The sequence below is a fragment of the Mixophyes fleayi genome, chromosome 2, assembly GCF_038048845.1.
Source record: "Mixophyes fleayi isolate aMixFle1 chromosome 2, aMixFle1.hap1, whole genome shotgun sequence".
In the NCBI taxonomy this organism is placed as follows: Eukaryota; Metazoa; Chordata; class Amphibia; order Anura; family Limnodynastidae; genus Mixophyes; species Mixophyes fleayi.
In genome coordinates, this window is record NC_134403.1 from 42,505,739 (window position 1) to 42,522,177 (window position 16,439).

At 40.4% G+C, this 16,439-nt stretch overlaps 2 protein-coding genes across 4 annotated transcripts in view; one reads left to right on the forward strand and one right to left on the reverse strand.

Moving 5' to 3' along the window:
- The window catches only part of LATS2 (large tumor suppressor kinase 2), a 276,737-nt gene that overhangs the window by 212,381 nt on the left and 47,917 nt on the right, over window positions 1-16,439 (forward strand). The window lies entirely within an intron of this gene.
- Window positions 12,223-16,439, reverse strand: part of IFT88 (intraflagellar transport 88) — a 61,040-nt gene continuing 56,823 nt past the window's right edge. For all 3 annotated transcript variants that reach the window (XM_075198851.1, XM_075198852.1, XM_075198853.1), the window contains 2 exons: window positions 12,697-12,807; window positions 12,223-12,480 (listed from right to left, as the gene is read on the reverse strand). In XM_075198851.1, the coding sequence (XP_075054952.1) occupies window positions 12,359-12,480; window positions 12,697-12,807 (233 nt within the window). In that variant the 3' untranslated portion in view covers window positions 12,223-12,358. The remainder of the gene's footprint in view (window positions 12,481-12,696; window positions 12,808-16,439) is intronic.

Sequence of the window (16,439 nt, forward strand, 5' to 3'; positions counted from 1 at the left end):
TGAGGCTCTCCAGTTGTTGGGGAACTACAAATCTCAGCATGCCAAGCCAGCCAGAGGCAACAGCTAGGAAGCTATAGGTTGCTTACCTCAGTCTTTCCTCATAGTCCACACCGTATTTTCTTGACCATTGGGATGTTTTAACGTAATACATCCTACTATGTAGCATTTTATGTACACAATAAATTAATTCAATTTGCCAATGCTTAGAAATCCAATTTCTAGAAAATATCATGAACTGTTAGCTCTTCAGACAAGTTCTAACCACATAACTCTCACTGAGTCCACAGCTTCATCCTGCACCAAACACTTAAACTTCTGTTCTTATATTGGCATCATTCAGCAGCCCCCTGGAGACCACCCACAATTATGCAGCTATTCTCTGGACTGTGTTGCACTTGATGGATTCTTAATAAAGAGGTGATTATCTGCGGGGCTATCAGTCTCCTGCTAGGGGTATCTGGGATATTACTTTATAATATAATCTCTAAATCTAAGGGAAGCTAATACATAAAATTGAAATCATGATGTATTAATGTCTTGTTCACACCAAAAATGAGCGTTTGTATGTCAGAAAGTCAATTACATTTTATTATCTTTTTTTTTACATTTTTGGCTGTGATTGTTTCCACTGTTTAAAATAAAGAACATGCAGCATTTTCAGTATTATGGCCCAAAGAATTATGTTTTAGCGCATCTTGGTGTGAACCCCTGACTACTAAACAGGACACCATGGGCCTGATGTAGAGTTGGGTGCATTTTACCTAAAAAACGCAGATGAAAAATGCTTAAATATACATACAATACATACAGCATGTTTAAGTATCACGTGGTAGAGATTACAGTCATCATCAACTTGGTGATTGTGACTGGTGTGGTAATGTGTTGAATGCAATAAATACATCATTAAACATAAATAAAAGGTGGTACCAGCACTAGCACTCATCAGGGCCGGATTTCCCACTAGGCAACCTAGGCAATTGCCTAGGGCCCAGCGGTCCCCAGAGGGCCCTCCCAGGGCCGGCGGTGAAACCACCCTTTAAAAATGAACCGCTACTTATGGGCCAGTGCTATGTGCTTGCCCCCCCAGGCTAAAGTCTGCCAGCCCCTGAATAGTGGTATATGTTATGCTAAAAAACTATAGTGCTATGGATTTTTTCAGGGAGGGGGCCCCAAACCAGTATCTTGCCTAGGGCCCCATGAGGTCTAAATCCAGCTCTGCCACTCATAACCTAGGCTTGTAGCGGCACTTTCAGAGGGACAAGCAGTACTTGGCTGGGAACCCAGAGAGTAGGATCCATAAAGTCATCCAGCCCTAGTCTATTCAGCGCGGGACTGAATTCCTTTAGGGAATCGGGCTTGCAAAAAAATACACCCCCCCCCCCCCCTCTCCACCTGGAGAAAATGGCCCCATGCGGAATACTAGGGCTCTGGTGGGTGTGGGGTAATAAATATGTTTAATAATAGATAGAAATACATTTTCATGTGAATCACAGGTCCCAGCAATCCTATGTCATGCCTAAACTGCCTGGGTACGCTGGTACTTGTACAACTACATCATACATGCCAACCTTTTCAAATTGGCATCAGGGAGCTCGGGGGGAGAGGTGGGCATGTGGGGGCAGGCTTGACAATTCACCTCATTTTGGCCACACCTCCTGCTATGAAATGCCTATATTCATTGCATTACAAAGCAGGGGCGGAGCTTAACAAGACAATTGCGCCATTAAGCTCCGCTCCACACATCCGGGAGGATGCCTACTCTTCTGGGAGTCCTGGAGGACTCTGTGAAATTTGGGAGCCTCCCGGTAGGGAAGTATGAACTACATGCATGACGGGCTGTGTGTGTAATAGAGAACGGGTGGTCAGAGTGTTGGAAAGCCGCTCTGTATTGGTTAGTAGCTGTGAGATCAAAGCCATCTTGACTGCATTGTAGGCCCCCGGACAAAGCAGTGCGCTGGGGCCCTAACTACACAACTACTCACAGGAATAAAAATGTAAATTATTGATAAAATTAAGCTTATATTTATTGCTACCTCCAACAAATTAGTTGTTTTCGTCAAGGTCAAAAAATGTGTTTGCAGCAGCAAGATGGCATATACAGATAACAGCTGATACTGAGGTGATTAGTTCATCTAAACATTTTAATAAAGGGGGTTTGAGGTTCTGAATAAATCTCACAAGATAATATACTGAACAGTTGGCAAGCCTATGGGGCCCCTATGCTCGTAGGGCCACCAGGCAACTGCCCAGTGTGTTTATGCGTTAAGTCAGCTCGGTGTGAGATCTCACGTCACTAACTGCAATGAGCTATATTGTATCTGGGTGTGAGTACCTGCAGCAGGTATTACTGACAGGCATACCTGCGGCTGTCTCGAACGCTACACAGGCAGCAAGTACATGAACATGTCTATATTACATTCAAAGTCCCGTCCCTCCTCTGTTCCACCTCTCTAGGTGTAGAGAGTTGTAAGTGTAAGATCTGATATCTGAGTTTACAGACAGACTTACGCTTATGCATTTTTCGGCCGCAAGCGCAGTAGGAAAATTACTATTTTGTGCAAATGAAACAGATTTGCGCCCAACTCTACGTGAGGTCCAATTTGTTCTACTTTTGAGGTGATTTGAAAGTGTTAAAAAAATGTTCCTCAACCACAGAATAAAATATCCTCAATTTGAACATGCTGGGACTCATGTACACACGTGTGCTCTTGTCGTGCATCAGATGTAAACAGTAACATTAAAACATAGAATTTGACGGCAGATAAGAACCGCTTAGCCCATTTAGTTTGCCCATTTTTCTAACCTAGGGTAACCTCAAGCCCTATTTGACCCTCAGTTCTTTGTAAGGATATCCTTATGTCTAGCCCAAGCATGTTTAAATTGCTTTACTGTATTAGCCGCTACCACCTCAGATGGGAGGATATTCCACTTATCCACTACCCTTTCTGTGAAGTCATTTTTCCTCAAATTTCCTCTGAAAGGTTTTTGTCGCATTGGAAATTGAGTATAGACAGTATTGTTCCTATGTAGCAATGATATACACCGGCTTTTGTTAGTACAATGGGGCTCAGTATCTGTGAATGTAACAAGCCCCTTTTTTCTCCATTCATATAGGGCATTTGCATAATACACAAGTGGAAAGAGCAGGCCTAGAACTCATGAACGGAAACTGAACATATGTACCAATATATGGGTCTGTCAATTAATTTAAATTCCATTCACTGTGTATACAGTGAATGCTAGAGACATGATTGCGAAGGTAATGAATAGGTTGGCACATTCCTACTGACATCACATCTACAGTCTTTCACAGTTGCCATGGTGATGTCTGTCACAGTGTTCCGTACAGTACTGTGTATGCCGAGGACAAACAGAATTGTATAACAATGGAGATGCTGGTCTGATTGTCAGCTCAAATTGAGGCATGTCAGTGGGGAGCAGAAGGCACAATTATGTGCTGTAAGATGCATTGACAGGCTCTCACAGAAACATGGCAGCTTTTAGAGAGCAACAAAATAATTACTGAGGAAGCAAAAGGAGCTCTACTAACCAAGATAGGAGCTATCGCATATGTTTTTATACCAGGGACATATTCCCTCTTACCATGGAAAAAATGAGAGATATCTAGTGGGAAAAAGGTCTGGTCAGAAAATCATTAAGCTCTAAAACACTGCCCCTCGTGTGATTGTAAAGTTGATGAACTTGGCTAATACTAAATAAGAGGGAATTCAGGTAACTGCACACAATTAACAAAATCACCTCCCAAATGCATACAAAACACTCAATTGAGCAACCAACACCAGTTTTATACAACTCTACAGACTTAAGTTACTCTTTTATATTAAAACTCAATTCACTAAAAAAAATACGTCAAGTACCAAACAATGCAGTTATAAGTTGGAATTAATAGAACTTTCTCTGTTTGTAAACTACAGAAGATTCCGCAGTATAATAAAGCCCGTACAAGTATCATTCTGCCTCATAATTTTCCGGCTTCAGTGAAATGAACCCTCGTCCCACTTTGCCTACCAAGTCCAAGACACCTCTCTGCAATATGAATACGGCTGTTCTAGTGCTCTAAACATCCTGACATTCATCATCTGTTGTCCTCTCTGACAATCCATACATCTGACTTCCACAGTAATACTGAAAGTGGTCTTTGTCCACAATCTGTGCATATAAAAGGTAGGTGAAGAGCTTACAATTAAGTGGGATTGTATATACCCTACTCTATGAGACTCTCAACCTTCTGTCTCTGATTTTGCTTGGCATAATCATGGCATAGAAGCCAAAGCCAAAGGAAGCATGTTGTATGTGCGCCTAACATCTACATGCAGTAGAAACAACCATTGATGTACTGAAACAGTATACATGGAAATGCAGCCTCACAGTTCACTAGGAACCGGTGTCTCTTCATGACCAGATGATCAATATTCATAAGACACTAGTTTCTAGAGAAAATATTGGCTCAATTCCATAAACAATGGTTCAGCCAACAAAATGGCTCCTTCCACTGTGAGGATGACATAGTCCCTTTATCATTGCTATGTTATAGTACCACCTGTAATTTTTTTGCAAATATAAAAATTGATTATAGGGGGAAAATAGTGAAACAATGTGCAATCTCCCAGACGGTGCATCCCTCCCACAACAGTCCTGATTTTCACCAAAGGTGATGGAGTTACCTATTTTGGTTCATGCCACTGTAACAAAGAGGGGAAGACCGGGCAGATCACAGTGTGTCCTTATTGGTGGTGTGGATCATTTGTATCCCTCATGTTTGCCCTAGAATCTTGTGGGGTATGGTGATGTGTAGAATCCTGACACTGGCTTGGTTAGAGAATATTTCTTTCTTATGTGCACATGAACAAGCGTATAACACCAGGTGTATAATGTCAGCATGTTATCTGTTTATACAACATGAGCTTGTTTCATCGGGGAAGGGGCGTTGACTGTTTTAGTTCCTCTATGAATTACATGATTTTCCGTCACTGTTTATGGAGTTTTCATTGCATTTACAAGCATATGCAAAACATTACTCGCCCGTTAATTGGAAACAGTGCATGTTATTCTGCAAAATTAATAGGAAATATTTTCATATAAGTTTATTGTAGTGATCTCGTAATCCACAACTATGGAAAAGTAAAACAACACAATCAACTCCAAAGAGAATCTAATAACTCCCCTACAAAGCATTGAACAAGTAAGGATTTAACCCTTATAACTGCCTATACAGCAACTGGAGAGCTGATGGTTCATTTTACACATCGGGAGGTCATAATTGACTGGAGGGTGGGGTGGGAATCAGTATGACACTTTTTTGCCATTGCATATATGTTTGATTGAATGTATACATACGTATAATATATAAATGTATGAGTTTCTGGCACCCAGTGCACAGTGATATGAGAGAGCATACTGGCCAACTTCCTGTCTCTCCCCTCTGGAAGATCCAAGTTATGGAGTGAAGGGCGAAACCACAATGATGGGATTCACGGCGAATCACGAGGTCCCTATACTGCCCTCTTCACCAGTGGGCAGGGTGTGTTACCCACAATTTGTGAGTCTCCCGGACATTCCGGAAGAATGGCCAAGTATGTGAATGAGTCAGAATAAAGTCAACTAAAGTGGCCCCTAGTGTTTGTATGTCTGTAGTAAGGAGTATAGGTTATATGTTACACTAGGACAATGACTGATGTAAATGAATAAACATTCTTTTGTGCATAATATTTTATATCTAAAGCATAATAAATAGTTCATGATAGTAAGAGATCCTCAGGATTATCTTATTCAGTGATGGGCAACCGGCAGCTCTAGGGCCTCCTAAGGTCCTCTGAGCCATCATCTGCATCCTCCATTTCCTTGTTTCATCACGGATAGCATAGCTCCCAGGATTCAAAATCCCGAAAGCGGGACAAAATAAGCACCGCCCCCGCCCAGTTAAACGCAAACCATGCCCACAAATTGCCATATTTGGTCAAACCCCCACCCACTTTCATAGTAAGCCAGCCCCTTTTGTGGGCCGCAAATCGGGACGTACCGCTAAAATAGGGACAGTTGGGAGGTCTGGGATAGTGGGTGCCTTTCTCTGCCCTATGACCCTTAGACCCAGCTCTTATGATCTGCTCTATGCCCCGTTGAATTTTCGGCCCCAGCACATATTGAATAAAGCTCGGTGGGCCGTAAAACAGAGGGCAAATGTAGACTTGATATTATTCTGTGCAGAAACAGCCAACTTACACATGACGTGTCCTGCTCTATACAACACAAGGAGGTCTCGTAGCACCAGCTGATATGTTATTACAACTCAGTATCTTTCATTAAATGTATTGTCTAAACTTTTATAAATGCCTCTATAACACTTAGAATATAAAATACTGTGGTGTATTAGCGCTTACTGCTGGCTAGGTGCATCTTGTACCTAATTTAAGAAAAAGCCACCCAGCTGGAAGTGGTTTATAATGGTGTAAAAATTAAGGTTCTTGTGCAGAGACTAATCTTTACAACGCCCTACAAAATTAAGAACACTTTAATGTATTTAACTGTAATATCTTATTTAACTTGCAAAGTCATCTTAAACATCTAGCTATTTAAGCACATGTCCAACTGTAAATGAGCCCATAGATCGTTATGTATAAGGAATTATCTGACCCACCGCCATCTATAGGGGGGAAAGATGTTCTTGGGACCAGCTGCAATGGGAGCAGTATCTGCATGACTTCACATCAGGGGGAAATAGGTACTGTCTACAGATTATTTTTTTTCCATCATGATACTCACTACCACACTGATTACTTCCCACTCCCACCCCCAGGCTGCTCCGCATCTGTAGAACAATCTCTCGCCCCATTAGGTTAGACTCTACTCTCCAAGGCTTCAAGCGTGCCCTTAAGACTCATTTCTTTAGTCAAGCCCATCTGTCCTACTCCTCCACTTAGTGCCACACTATGTGAGCCTTTCCCTCCCCTTTAGAATGTAAACTCTCAGGAGCAGGTCCCTCCTTCCTCATGTTCTCCTCATACTATTCCATCACCCCCTGTACCTCTAGCCCCGCTTCCCTAGTCCTGGTTTCTTGAGCCCAGGCCTACTTCATGTTGGACATCACCATCACTCTCAGTCACTGCCCCGTAATAACCTGATCTGCTTTACCAAGTCATCAGTGTCGGGGTGCACCTCTTGGGGGAATAAGATACATCTATACCCCAAGTACAGAATCTCCATGGATAGATTATTAAGAGATGCTGAATGATTTATATACCTGGTGCGGTTGTTCCACTATTTATTGTGCAAGTTATCTGTGTGTAATCTGATAACAGTAGCATCAGGTCTTTGTATTATTGTGTTTTTCGTGTATTATGTCATGTTTTATGTATGCTGTTTATTATATACTACTATAAGTGTCTTGTACGGCGCTGCAGACCTTTTGTGACACCTTATATAACAGTATTAATAATAGTTCCCAGTCAACAAAAATTGTGATGATGTAAAACAATATATTTAACCCATTCATAACTTGTAAAGACAGGAATAAGAGTTGTGTTTAATTTCACTTTGTGTATGTAATCATCTGTGTGCGCTTTAACCAGCTGACAGATGCTGTGTTCTCATACACGAGGTGGTGGAAAAATGTGTATTCCCCCGATACGTGTAGTGACATCTGTAGGACGACAGCCGGTTTACAGTCCTTGCTATAGAGGGAAAGTTTGTGTCCATCATACTAGTATGTGTGAGTCTTGTAAACGCTCAATTACTTCTGCACATGAATCAGGTCTCAGTTTGACAACCTGGTTATCCACAGTCTCAGTTTGTGGTAATACAAGCTACAATCATGACCGTTCCTTTTTTTTTTTTCATGCAAAGGCCCTCTGTCCCCAACTGTCCTCCGCTGACTCCACCAATCAAGGATTTTAAATGTCAGGGGGTCTGAGCCATGGTGTTCACTGAACGATAAACACACTAGTTCAATTCAAATTTTCCATTTATGCATGAAAATACAAAAAATAAAGATGTTGAGGGAAAGTATCAAAACTATTTTGTCTTTAAAGGAAATCTAAACCCAATTGACAGTAAAATGATTTAGGCTACAAATCATATTTCATTACCAATTCTACTGCCTTGTGGATGAAATACAGCATTTATAATGATTGGCTTTTCAGCAGCTTTAAGGTTGACAGTTTTCTAGTGCTGTATCTGTGGCTGGTTGGCACTGCCGCATGCGTGCTCAAGAATTGTTGTAGTATAATTAAATCTAAAAGGTTGGACTTCCAGTGGTCAATGCAATCTATAGGTCCATAGCTCTAATAAATCTGAAGCCATCCGGCTAATCCAAACACATTTAAAAACAAAAACAAAGTGCCACCGGGCCATGGGAAGCTCATCTTAAGCACAAAAATTGTGGATATTGCCATTCTGCAATCTGGAATTCAACCCTACATGGCCGCTACTCACAGCAGGACATGTAGTCCTCTAGCGTGGGCTTTCAGAGCATCTCCTTATCCAGAATACAAGAGAACTATTACTGGGTATTTAACCTCACCGGACTGGCCCAGTCCATATACAGCCCAACTCCACCTGGAACGGACCCCATCTGACCTCATAAAAACATTATATCACTGATCCATACTGCTAATAAACCCAAAACTAAACAAGCCAGAATAAAGGACACATTTTACCACACATCACCAAGCCCTGGTGAAACTGGGCATATAGGATTGTACAGTGTGGTCCTTGTGTGTCGTTAAGGCCCCATTATAACGAAGAGTAATGGGCAGACAGCCCAGACACAAAGGCCCGCACCACCAAAATGTACCCACCAAGCGAATAAGGTACATATGCTCACTGCGTGAATTGTTACTTCTAGTTAGATACAGCAGAGCTGTCTGTACACAAGGACTATCTTTTAAGGGTGAGGACATCGGGTATCTTTACCGGCCAAGTTAGCCCAGTCTAATCTCTGAAAACTCAAACTGCTCCCTGCAGCTAAATAGGATATAGGAGTCAACATCTTATAGGACAACATGTGGAGCCAAAAGGATCAGAGTTATGACCCAGAGGAAACAGATTTATGAAGAGGCTAAAAAATATTTCTAGGGACCAGGTTGTGATCAAAACTAAACCGGGATCATTAATAACCCTCTGTATATACTGATTCTAACAAAAACCAAATTCTTGGCTGAAAGCATCTTTTCTATGGTGGCCAAACATAGATAAAGTAATAGAGGTACAGAAAACATGATCTCTATAGATACAGAGATACAAGGCGAAGATCACCCTTATAAAGAAAACAGATGTAACAGTTTACTTGATAAACTATTTTCTGCTCCCATCATTGTCTTTGCAGAATGTTGAGTCAGAGATATTTCAAGATCATCAAGATCAAGAGCATCAAATATTCCTGAGCTAAGAAACTCCTGTAGACATAATTCACACACTAAATGTAACAACTGAAGGATCTATTGGAACCTCTTCAGTCAGCTTTCATTCCCATCACTCCAGAGAGACTGAACTGACTAAGTTTGTCAATGATTTGATCACTGCTAAATATAAAGCTTGTTATTCACTTCTAATTCACCTGGATCTCTCTGCTGTATTAGACACTGTTGACCATTCTCTTCTCACACAAATGCTACAATCCCTAGGTCTTCAGGACACTGTCTATCCTGGTTCCCATCCTATCACTCTTTCAGTTAGTTTCTCTGGATCCACCTCCTCTCCACTTACTTTATCAGTTGGAACAACTGAAGGCTCAGTCCTAGGTCCTCTGCTCTTCCCTATCTACACCACTTCTCTTGGAAAATATTAAGCTCCTTTGGATTTCATCTCTATGCAGACGATGCCCATATTAACCTATCCTCAAGGGATCTCTCAACATCTGTGTTGTCCTGCATTACTTGAGATCTTTCTGCCATATTATCCTGGATGTCCTCTCGTCACCTCAAACTCAATCTTTCAAAAAGAGTTAATAATATTCCCATCCACCAGCAGAAGCTTCCTACCTGACATTTCTATTTCTGTTGACAACATGACAATAAATTCCACCGCACAATCTCCCTGCCTAGGTGTGATCCTTAACTCAGAACTATCCTTTGTTCCCCACATCCAATCAATATCTAAATCATGTTACATACATCTAAATAATGCACATACCTCACACACAGGGCACTCATCATCTCCCGCATTGACTATTGCAATACCATCCTTACTGGTAGCTTAAGAGGACCAGGCAATCCAAATTTAGAAATGTAATTGTTGTTTAATATGTACCAAACAGCAGGATCCACGCTGGAAGCCTCAACCTCCTACTTCCAACAAACAAACCATCCAATTCCTCCTGGAACCGGCTTCAGGCTAGCAAATTTCTTTAAAATCAGCTTTGGTAAGTGCTTTCTTTTTTACATACTCAAATGGCAGCAGAAAATCAACAATAACTTAACAAACCAATTGGGAAATATATATATATATATATATATATATATATATATATATATATATATATATATATATATATATATATATAAAAAAGTGATATTGACAAAAGAGAAAGAAAAAAGTGTGTCCTGGGATAGAGGCACTCAAATGGTCAAAAACCTTTAAAACAAATAACTTTATTCGTTTATATTAAAATGTATATTTATTTTTGGGGAATAATCCTTCAAAGGCTAGTAGCGAAATATTAAAATAGAGTATGACATGTATAAACCATATTAATAGATACTGTTAAAAAGGTAGAAAGAAAACTACCTAATAGATACTGTTAAAAAGGTAGTAAGAAAACTACCTAGCTGCGTCCGCCGACGCATGTTTCGCTAGGAGGCTTTTTCGAGGCAAAAAGCCTTGAAAAAGCCTCCTAGCGAAACGTGCGTCGGCGGAAGCTGCGTTTGCTGCTTACTAAAGATTTATACTTAAAGAACATTTAAAAACTATCTAAAGAGAAAATGCATTACCAAATGGTTATGAAATGATGCGCATTAGATATAGTATCTTTCATCAGAGCTCAGCGTAACTGAGAGTTCTAAAGATTAGCTCTGTATGAATGACATTCCTATTAGGGAATAAATGAGAAAGCATCAAGTATAAAACCAGCTTGTACAAAGTGGGGGAGGGACAACTGATGTCTAAACGGAAGGTTAAGAAATAAATCCAAAAGGATACCACAATTAACTTTATTGTTAAAAGATCAATTTATTAACCCCATAAGAACCTTGATATCAAATATGGAATAGTTAAGGGAAATTACATTTATATAGCAATATGAACAGTAGCATACATGGTCCCGATGTTATATATATATGCACCGATAACTACAAACTAAGCTATTAAAACACTTTAGGATCTACCACTCAGAAATTTCTTTTCAAATTATTAGGACACTATACCTATTGGATAGATCATTTTTTTATTAGAATTCTGTAATTAGGAATTCTTGTTGCTACATCGATATTGGATAACATCAGTTCAGCAAATACGATATCTCCCCTTAACAGATGAGTCATAATACACTCTCCACCACATAGATCTAGAAAGTGGGCCTGCTAAGTATACCTATATGAGATAATCTAGTCCCCCACCACAATTAGAACCAACTTAAGGGTTCTACATTATATGCTCATACCATATATAAGAATTATAATATCTGTATACTATAAGATTAGGATGTCATACCCCTAATAACCATAGGTGGCAAACATCCCGAATAACAGATTACCAATTTGGTCTCTTTAGTACTGATTAAGAAGCTACAAACTAAACAATAGAGCGTCAGCACAGCTAGGTAGTTTTCTTTCTATCTTTTCAACAGTATCTATTAATATGGTTTATACAAGTCATACTCTATTTTAATATTTCGCTACTAGCCTTTGAGGGATTATTCCCCAAAAATAAATATACATTTTAATATAAACAAATAAAGTTTTATGTTTTAAAGGTTTTTGACCATTTGAGTGCCTCTATCCCAGGACACACTTTTTTCTTTCTCTTTTGTCAATATTATTGATTCCATAGAGTGTGTGAGTGCACCTTCCCCAAATATAATGAAAGAATTATTGGAGTATTAATGGTCCACTTAGTGCGGATCTTAGCCCACAATCTAAATATATAAAAAAGTGACAGCGTGTTTTTAATGTGAAAAGGTCAAATACATTTGCTTTATCTTGATGTACATTATATATATATATATATATATATATATATATATATATATATATATATATATATATATATATATATTTTTTTTTTTTTTTTAATTTCCAGCATTTTCAATAAAAGTGCAGTAAACAAGAAGGTAGAATTAAATGACAAATCCAGGATCATGAGGACACAGAACAATAACAGGTACACATATATGTTAATCATTAAATAATTATTCAGGGAGGAGGTCGTCTCCTAATTCTTCATCAGCAAATTCTTCCTCTTCAACTCTTTTCCTTGCTGCCGTTTTTGGTCTTTCTATTTGCGGGCCGAGAGGGTCTACGTATGAAACATCTAAATTCCAAAACACAAATAGGTCGATAAATCCGAGTATTCTCTGGGTTCTAGCAAACTACTGTTTGATGCAACACAATAATTTATTTATCAGGACAGCAGAGAATGTGGTGTAAGTGACATGTATAGGAACGGTCTGTGGTCACGTCTTGTGTTTGTATGAGCCTCAATGATGTATTCTGAATGGGAGGATGTGTGAGGCTGGATGTCTCTTACCCATCTCTCTGCTGGAGCTGGTTTCATAGGGGTCATTTGTTCCCGGTAGTGTCTTCAGCTTAGCACTAAGGCGTTCTCCTTTAGCACTGGCCCCACTGCTCTGCCCACTGTCTGCAACAATAGAAAAAGTCCATTATATTTATCAAGCTTCATTGTAAAGGAGAATTATACACAAAATATGTTTTGTTAAACTCTGTAAAATTAACTTGACAATGTATTCCTATAGGAAAACATTGTTACTGTCTGTTTATCACTTCGTACCATTCTACAACCTGAATGTTGATTGTGAGGTTTTTGTCAATACCTTCAAACTCTCCAAAGACATCAAGAAATGTATTCGGACATTATTTAATAACACAAATGAAAAAACAAACAAGCCAAGCTTTACTATAAACTCATATTCAACACACTTTTTCCCCATTTCAAAACATTCTCCATAATAAACAATAACATTTAATTTTACAATCATTCATATCCATGGGCACTTACAGTCTTACAGTCCATTTTTGTAAGCAGCCAATTAACCTACCACTATGTTTTTTAGACTATGGGAGGAAACCCATGAAAATATGGGAGGAACATACAAATTGAACACAGATAGTGCACTGGTCGGGAAATGGATGGGAAAGGGGCGAAGGGAAAAAGGTACGGTGTCGTTTTCAATTTCAGGAGAGTTCCTCTTACCAGTTATATATATATATATATAGTGTTAGTGGAAATTTAGATGTGGCGGTATGGAAAATGTAAGTGAATGGAATTTGATAGTTTTATAGTCGTAGAAGTGGCGGTATGGTACACTAACACACACACACACACACACACACACACACACCTGTAGAATTGTAATTGAAATGGTTACATAAAACCTTGCTATGTAATGGGTTTAGGTATTTGGGAAAGTGTGTGCATTATAAAGCGATATTGCTGACCATATCTATTGTCAGATGGACCCAATTCCAAAGTGTAGTACTCCAGATTAAAACATTGGAACGGAATATTTCTGCTGTATAAATTTACTATTTTAGTTTGTGAGAACATGGATTCCCGCTGTGGAGGTAGAACTGTAAGTGCAGTGTTTCCTGCCATCACTCCCATTACTGAAACTTCTTGAGCAGAATATTAACATCCATATGGGATCATTTATAGACGTTGCCTCACAGAGCTCTAAACATGACTGGCACTTGTGTTAATGTCAATGTGTCTACATCATGGAAAATCACTGTCTATTGAGCATGAACAGTAAAACATCTGGAAAAGCTTGGAAGCAGAGACGTCTATGGCAGCGATACTCACGACGTGCATTGCAGCCCCCTCCTCATCAGAGCACAGAGCCACAGGTTAATTAAAGATAGAGGTCATATTTTTCTTTAATGAAAAGAGACATGTGGCGAATTTGGCCACATGATATGATTGTCTTTTGGTCTGCACCGTGACCAATTTGGTAAGAGCACATTGTTTTTGGATGGGTGAACAGCGCACACAGGCTGATACAGGCATATGCTGACATGTTTTACTGCCTGACCTAATCAAATTGTTGCCCAATGTGATTCTGATGGGTCAGGCAATCATATAGAGCCCACACATAAGATAACTTTGTTACTTGTGGCCCACAGTTGGTTAAAAAAAGACGGCAAACCCTAAAATGCCGAGCTGGTATCCTCCAACTGTCTGGAGCCAGATACTAGCACAGTGCTGGTATCCACCAACTGTCTGGAGCCAGTTGTCTGGAGCCAGAAACTAGCACAGTGCCGGTATCCACCAACTGTCTGGAGCCAGATACTAGCACAGTGCTGGTATCCTCCAACTGTCTGGAGCCAGATACTAGCACAGTGCTGGTATCCTCCAACTGTCTGGAGCCAGATACTAGCACAGTGCTGGTATCCACCAACTGTCTGGAGCCAGATACTAGCACAGTGCTGGTATCCTCCAAATGTCTGGAGCCAGATACTAGGACAGTGCTGGTATCCACAAACTGTCTGGAGCCAGATACTAGGACAGTGCTGGTATCCACAAACTGTCTGGAGCCAGATACTAGGACAGTGCTGGTATCCACAAACTGTCTGGAGCCAGATACTAGGACAGTGCTGGTATCCACAAACTGTCTGGAGCCAGAAACTAGCACAGTGCTGGTATCCACAAACTGTCTGGAGCCAGAAACTAGCACAGTGCTGGTATCCACAAACTGTCTGGAGCCAGATACTAGCACAGTGCTGGTATCCTCCAACTGTCTGGAGCCAGAAACTAGCACAGTGCTGGTATCCACAAACTGTCTGGAGCCAGAAACTAGCACAGTACTGGCATCCTCCAACTGTCTGGAGCCAGATACTAGCACAGTGCTGGTATCCTCCAACTGTCTGGATCCAGATACTAGCACAGTGCTGGTATCCTCCAACTGTCTGGAGACAGATACTAGCACAGTGCTGGTATCCTCCAACTGTCTGGAGCCAGATACTAGCACAGTGCTGGTATCCTCCAACTGTCTGGAGACAGATACTAGCACAGTGCTGGTATCCTCCAACTGTCTGGAGCCAGATACTAGCACAGTGCTGGTATCCTCCAACTGTCTGGAGACAGATACTAGCACAGTGCTGGTATCCTCCAACTGTCTGGAGACAGATACTAGCACAGTGCTGGTATCCTCCAACTGTCTGGAGCCAGATACTAGCACAGTGCTGGTATCCTCCAACTGTCTGGAGCCAGATACTAGCACAGTGCTGGTATCCTCCAACTGTCTGGAGCCAGATACTAGCACAGTACTGGTGTCCACCAACTGTCTGGAGCCAGATACTAGCACAGTGCTGGTATCCACCAACTGTCTGGAGACAGATACTAGCACAGTGCCGGTATCCACCTACTGTCTGGAGCCAGATAGTAGCACAATAAGTGTATCCATGTATATGCATCTGCACTGACAGCTACAATTAATTTCTCTACCTTACTGTATCAGGTGTACCCACTACACCTCTTACATTGTAAGCTCTTTGGTCAATATTTAGCTTAAGTTTCATGTCATTGTGTATAATTTATTTACATCATGAGGGCTTCAATGTACAGTACTGCATACTATGATGGCACTTAATATATTATTATTGTATTTATTCTTATTCTTATTATTAACAACAAAGACATGGATGGAGTTCCTCCTTCTGCATTACATGCTCACAGAAAGACTACGGGTAGCAGGTGGTCCCCTCATTTGCGATGGGAGTAGTTAGAAAGGGGAGTTCAAGTTTGTACAACCCTCGTCCCCTTTTTCTAACACACAGGATCCATACACTTGTGTCACATGACTCATTTTTAACATGTTCCATGATGGAATATATAAATGTAATTAAAGATAAAACACCCCTCAGTATGAGACATATCTGAAACTAGATACTTGATTTAATTATATTTGGAGCAACAATGGGATACCTGTGCAGACGATGAGATCCGTCGACTAGTATCATATTTTCAATCACATAAATTATGTAGCTTATGGACAGGAAATGTGACATGCACTGAACCCCAATCAGCAATAACCTTTTACTTGTATAGCGCAAGTTAAACAATGCAAGTCATTGCCATGATTTGCTGAACCTAAATACCAGTAGCAATAAATGAGCCCTTCAGCACTAAATTAGGTGTTTAATAACAGCTTATTTAAACCGGGCTTAAGCAACCTGCCGCTCTCCAGACGTTATGGAACTACAAGTCCCAGCAGAGCTACAGGTTGGCTACAGGGTTATATATCCCATACACAG